Source organism: Entamoeba invadens (assembly GCF_000330505.1).
Source record: "Entamoeba invadens IP1 unplaced genomic scaffold scaff_1105074726367, whole genome shotgun sequence".
Classification (NCBI taxonomy): domain Eukaryota; phylum Evosea; order Mastigamoebida; family Endamoebidae; genus Entamoeba; species Entamoeba invadens.
In genome coordinates, this window is record NW_004440445.1 from 234,857 (window position 1) to 241,208 (window position 6,352).

The following is a 6,352-nucleotide window of genomic DNA, read 5'->3' on the forward strand; positions in this document are numbered from 1 at the left end:
TCTGATTGCTTAACTTGTTAAATTATAATTTTATTATTAAAATTTATTATTAATATAGAATATATCAGATTTACAATTATAATTATTTTAACTAGAATATTACTATAAAGAAACTTAAATAATTTATTTAACTATTTAGTAAATAGTTAAATAAATTGCTATTTCACTATTTAGCTATTTAGCAACAACACATTAACTAAGAGAGGAGACACGTTGCAGACTACCGATTTAACTCAACAAAGTACTATATGTATAACGAAGAAACCAAAAGCTTTGACACAAAAGTGAAGTGGAGTCAAATAACAAGCGGACAAATTCTGAAAATTGACTGCAACCAAATCATCCCAGCAGATATTGTTCCACTTGTGTCGACGAATGAGAATGGAATAGTATACGTTCAAACAACAGCACTTGACGGAGAAACTGATTTCAAATCTGTGTTAGTCCCATCACACTTTCAAAATAGAGAGTTGGACGATATCTCCAACATTGAAATTACATTACACACAGAACGCCCAACACCCTCATTTGAGTCTTTTAAAGCGTACTTTGAAGAAGATAAAAACAAGATATCATTAAGCTCGAAGAACTTACTTCTTCAAGGTACCGTTTTGAAGAACACAGACAGCGTCATGGGAGTTGTGTGTTATTGTGGAAGCGACACTAAACTGTCATTAAACCAAACAAAACCTCGTCTAAAGAAGTCCACGACGAATTCCCGATTTAACCAATTTGTCCTTTTTATGATAGTATTCCAAACGGTTGTATGTCTTTTACTTGCTGTATTCTCCGCACTTGACTTCAAACAATATAACGATCTAAAGAACGGGTTTTGGTACCTCAGCAAAGAAGATATCTCTCCGGTGTTTTTTGGAGTTAAGAAGTTTTTTGGTTTCTTTACGTTGATGAACAACATGATTCCAATATCATGCCAAGTCACACTTGAAACTGTCAAATTTTTGCAGGGGATTTTTATCGAAATTGATAACGATTTGAAAATGGACATATTGAAAATTGAATGCAACAAAGATGGCGATATGAATGAAAAAATTAAAAAGGTTGGAGCAAGAGCAAATTCGACAATTTTGAATGACGAGTTGGGGCTAGCCAAGTATGTTTTGTCTGACAAGACTGGGACATTAACAGAGAATTGCATGGTGTTCAAAGGTGCGAGTATTCATGGGAAGTCATTCGAAGAGTCTGATTTAAAAAATTCGGAATGTGAAATCGAGAATACACAAAAGCGTGAGTTGTTACTTTGTATGTCGTTGTGTAATTCCGTCGAAGTTAAGAACAATGAGTTTTGCTCGAATTGTCCCGACGAGGAGTGTTTGTGTATTGGGGCAAAAATGAATCACGTAGAACTGATATTCAGAAGTGATAATAAAATTGCAGTGAAACTTGAAAACAAAAGAGAGGAGTACAAAGTCCTTTGTGTGATACCCTTTTCGAGTTATCGAAAGCGAATGAGTGTGTTACTGAGAGATAAATATGGGGGTGTCACGTTGTGGATGAAAGGTGCCGATGAAGTCATTTTTTCACTTGCTCGTGATTCACGCGACAATTTTGAAGACGAGAGGAATATCGAGGACTTTTCAAAAGAAGGATTTAGAACTCTTTTATTTGCTAAACGAGAAATAACAGAGACGTATTTTGGCGAGTGGTTTGCGAAGTATGAAAATGTGATTCACAATTTTGAAGACGATTTAAAGACCGAAGCACGAAAGGTCGAACTTGAAAAAGAGATTGAAAGTGATTTGACAATTTTGGGAGCGTCGAAAATCGAAGACAAATTACAAGAAGGTGTTAAAGAAACCATTGAAATGTTAAAGAGAGGTGGTCTTAAAGTCTGGGTAATCACTGGAGATCGTCTAGAAACTGCACTCAACATTGGGAACTCTTGTGGACTCATTCAGAGCGATATTTTTTGTGTCAAAGAAATTGAAAATTTGTGTGAGACTTTGGAGCAAATAAAACGGAAACTTCAGAGCAATCTGCAGAATCAAAAAGGTGAAAATGGTGGGAGTGGAACAGTTGTTATTGAAGGGAAACTCTTTGAAACAGCAGAAAACCTTCATTTCAATGAATTGAGTGAAGTCATTAAGTTAAGTGACAGCCTGATATGCTGCCGAGTCACCCCACTTCAAAAGGCACTCATTGCAAAAACTGTGCAGAAAATAACTAAAGAAATTGTAATAACAATTGGAGATGGCGCGAATGATGTTCCGATGATTAACACGGGCAATGTTGGGATTGGTATATTTGGGAAAGAAGGCACACAAGCCGCAAGAGCTTCTGATTTTGCTATTCGACGGTTTAAGGATATTGGAAAGCTTGTTTTGTTTCATGGAAGAGAGTGTTTGTATCGGAATTCGTTACTCATTAAATTGTGCTTTTACAAGAACATCGCAATGTTCTTTGTCTTGTTCTATCTTGCGTTTTTAAACAACTTCAGTTGTGAGACGATATATGACGATTACATGGTCGCGCTCTACAACACGTTTTTCACAGCAATCCCCCCACTGTTGTCCGCTGTTTTTGACAAAGACGTCGAGTGGAAAATTATCAAAAAAGTGCCACAACTCAATCGCGAAATGTTACTTTCAAAACGGTCAGCATTCATGTCGTTTGTAAATTGGTTTGTATTTGGCATATATCAATCGCTAGTCTTCTTCTTCTTTTATTACATCACAACGTTTACATGCGATGTAACAATGTTTGGGTTAAATGGTGGTATACCATACACATCAGGGTTATTCACTTTGGGTATCATTTTGACCATTTTAATTACAATGGCATTACAAACAAAGACATGGAACTACGTTTTAGTGTTTGGTCATGTTATCAGTGTTGTTTTAACACTTCTTGTGTTCATTGTTCTCTCATTCTACCCAAATTTGTCTATGATGAACTTTTCATGGTATGGTCTTGTCGTTTTGTTCCAACAGCCACATTTTTACTTATCAGTATTCGCAATGGTATTTATGTCTGTCTTGCCATTGTTGGTGAATTCTTCTTTTAAAATATTGCTCAATCCAAATGACTACGACGTTGCTAGAGAACTTTTTGAAAATAAAATGGGCAAAAAGGCGCTCAACAAAGAAAGAAAGTGGGTGCAGAAAGAAGTGGAAATGCAGGCAGTGTAATTTTATATTAAATGTACTGTTAATTGGCTCGGTGTGAATTTGGAGTGTTTCACTTTTGATTTTGACTGATTTTATATTTTATTAAGTAAATTAAATAACATTGGTTTTGTGTAACAAATTTTTTGGTTTGTTTAAATCTATCAAAGTTACATTTTTTATGTTTCAATTAATCCATAGAAAATTATAAGTGCATTTTTAAACAAAAAATATTAAAACACTTTAATTTAACCCCGAAAATTGCTAATAATTTTTCGTAAGTTATTTTTCATAAATGTAATTATTTTCAATTAACAATTTTTTATTTTTTTCATTAATTTGGATTTTGTTCAAATGAAAATATGATATACAATTAAACGGGAATTGTACTTATCTTAATTTCCAAAAGATCAATATTATAAGAAATTGATGAATAATCGTTTGTGATAACATATAAACTGTTATTTGCAACCACATTTGATAAAAATTTAGGTATTTTTTCTTATTTATATTTGATTGTAAACAAAAAATTTTATCGTAAAGTCGAATTAGGTTTAAAATTGAGTTGGTTTCAATTTAAATTCATTCTATTTGTAACTATGTGATAATAATGCTATTGAACCATCTTCGAAAAATATAATGTAATTAGTTTTTAGTTTTAAGGATAAAACAAGAAATGATATTTCTATTGTGGATCTTCGCCATATATTCTTTTCAATTGATCAATTTTATTTTAAATGATATAATTACATCATTTAAATAAACACTCACAATTTTATTAAATGATGTGTCAGTTTTTCGGTGAACAACAACACAACTTAAAACATTAATAAATTTCATTTAAGTCTGTATCAAAAAAGATGTTGTAACATAATTTACTAATGTATAAGTTTAAGTAATGAATTGTTATGTACCTCATTTAACAACAAAAATGACCGTTGTACCACTCTTGGTCATTATGTCAAATCTTATTGAATCAAATGTGAATTATCAAACAAAACAATCGAAATAATTACAAATAATTAAAAATCAATCTTATTTAAAAATAATATTCATGTTTAATAAAACAATTAAGGTATTATTATTCATTTCATACTATCTTTAGAAATAAATAAAAATTTAAATACAATTAATAATTTAAATGATTGTAATTTAAGAATCAACACCAAATATGAACTTTGTTGGATGTTTTCAATGTTTTTAAATTAATTTCAAAACGGTTTTCTTTAAACTCGGAAAATTCATTATTTGTACACTTGAAATAATTGATTACTGACATGCTTAAAATTTCAGTTTAAAATATTTGTCTTTAAAGTTTAATTCAAAAAGTCGCACTTATTATATTTAATTTTTAAAAAATTGTATTAACAAATATATTTTATTTATAATGAAAAAATGCTACAATCTTATTTTAAATAAATTATTTATTATTAAAATAAAAAATTAGAAATATTATCAATCAAACAATAATTTATTAGTTAAAATAATTATTGTTATAGTTAATCAAAAACATTTATAAAACATCATTTAAATTATTTATAAATTAAATATCTGGTATTGTTTTGAAACAATAAATATTATATTTTAATAAATATTTATTATTTTGAAACTAAAATTATGTTGTTTTATCAATTATAAAAACTTATAAATTGTTTTAAACCAATAAAAGGCAACAAAAATATTAATTTTACTTTTGAAATAAAAAAACAAAAAATATTGTTATATTATGATAAAATAAAACAATAACTGAATTATAGGTAATTAATAGCCAAAAGAACGTGATTTTTCGTTGTATCTTCTTTAGTTAATTTCAATTTCATTTGATTATATATTTGGATAAAATTTTACACATTATTTTTTTACAATTACATCATATCCCAAAACCAACCAACTTATATTCTTCTAGTACAAAACAACACGACAAACAATTATCGGGTCATCGAAAACAATTTTGGACAAAATAACAATCATTTTTTTTGTTATTTAGGCATATCGGATGGAATAGATTTGATTTGTAAACTTTTGTTTTTTTTTATTATTTGGAACAATATAAATGTTTAAAATTTTTTTAAAATTTTTTTTATTTGAAATTTCGAAAATATGTGTATAGTTTCTATAATAGATTCAAATAGAATTACAACTTAAATACAAAAAATAATTTTAGTATTATTCTTTAAAAACATTGTTTGAAAAATGTTTATGAAATACAAATGATTTGACAACAATTAAAACAATTGGGCACTTAAAAATATTTACAATTTGACTCTTATTATTCAAAAAGTTTGAAAATGTTAATAATCATTAAGTTTATCATTTGTAATAAAAATACTTTTTATGATTAAGTTTAACCTATTTTTAACAATATTTAATAAATTATAATTCATTGAAACATTATTAACTAAAAGGAAAACAATTACATGTTGATTTTGAAATTAAAATAATAAAAATAGCATAAAATGACCAATACATATGCGACTCGTTTATAATTGAATTGATTAAAATGTCCATGCTTTTTGTTTTTGTTCAAAATAAACAAAAGATTTGATTCTACAATTTTTTAGAGAGAGAAAAATAATAATAAAGTTATTAATTTTGTTATCATTATTTTAATAATAAAATAATGCGATAAAAGTTTTTTGTCGCAAAAAATTACAATCACCAAGTTTGTTAATTTGAATTATATTTATATAATCCAACACTTTGAACATAAAATGATAATCACGATAAACCAAAAACGAAAGTATACTATTTTCAATAATAGTTTCATGTTCAAATATAAACAAAAAGATTTAAATAATCATCATTGGAATAGAATTAAAAATAGAAAAAATAAATTTATTGAATCTTAATTAATTAATAAAGCAATTAAAAATCTAACTAGTAAAGCAAAATCCATGTTTAAATATATTTTGTTGGTTATAAAATAGCCATTCAATATTTATTATGTCAAAATTAATTGATGTTATTTTAATAAAAAGTGGTTAAAAAACAATATGTGTTTAATCTAAATATCTAACAAACAACTACATTGACTGATCAAAAACTACTTCATTTAACATTGCTATAATTCTCTTTATCAAATAAAAACTTATTTGATATCTTTAATTGGGATATTTTAATTTTTTTTAATTATAAATTTTTAAAATTTTTTGATTTACTTTAAAAATATAATTTCTAATAAAAAACTTTTTTGGGAACTATCCAAATAAAAAATATATTGCCATAATTAA

General features: G+C 27.3%; 1 protein-coding gene across 1 annotated transcript; it reads left to right on the top strand.

Moving 5' to 3' along the window:
- Window positions 1-248: 248 nt before the first annotated feature.
- EIN_151610 (phospholipid-transporting ATPase, putative) lies at window positions 249-3,146 on the top strand (the record flags this gene model as incomplete). Its single annotated transcript, XM_004257967.1, has 1 exon — window positions 249-3,146. The coding sequence occupies one exon, from the start codon at window positions 249-251 to the stop codon at window positions 3,144-3,146; it is 2,898 nt and encodes a 965-aa protein (XP_004258015.1).
- Window positions 3,147-6,352: the final 3,206 nt, after the last annotated feature.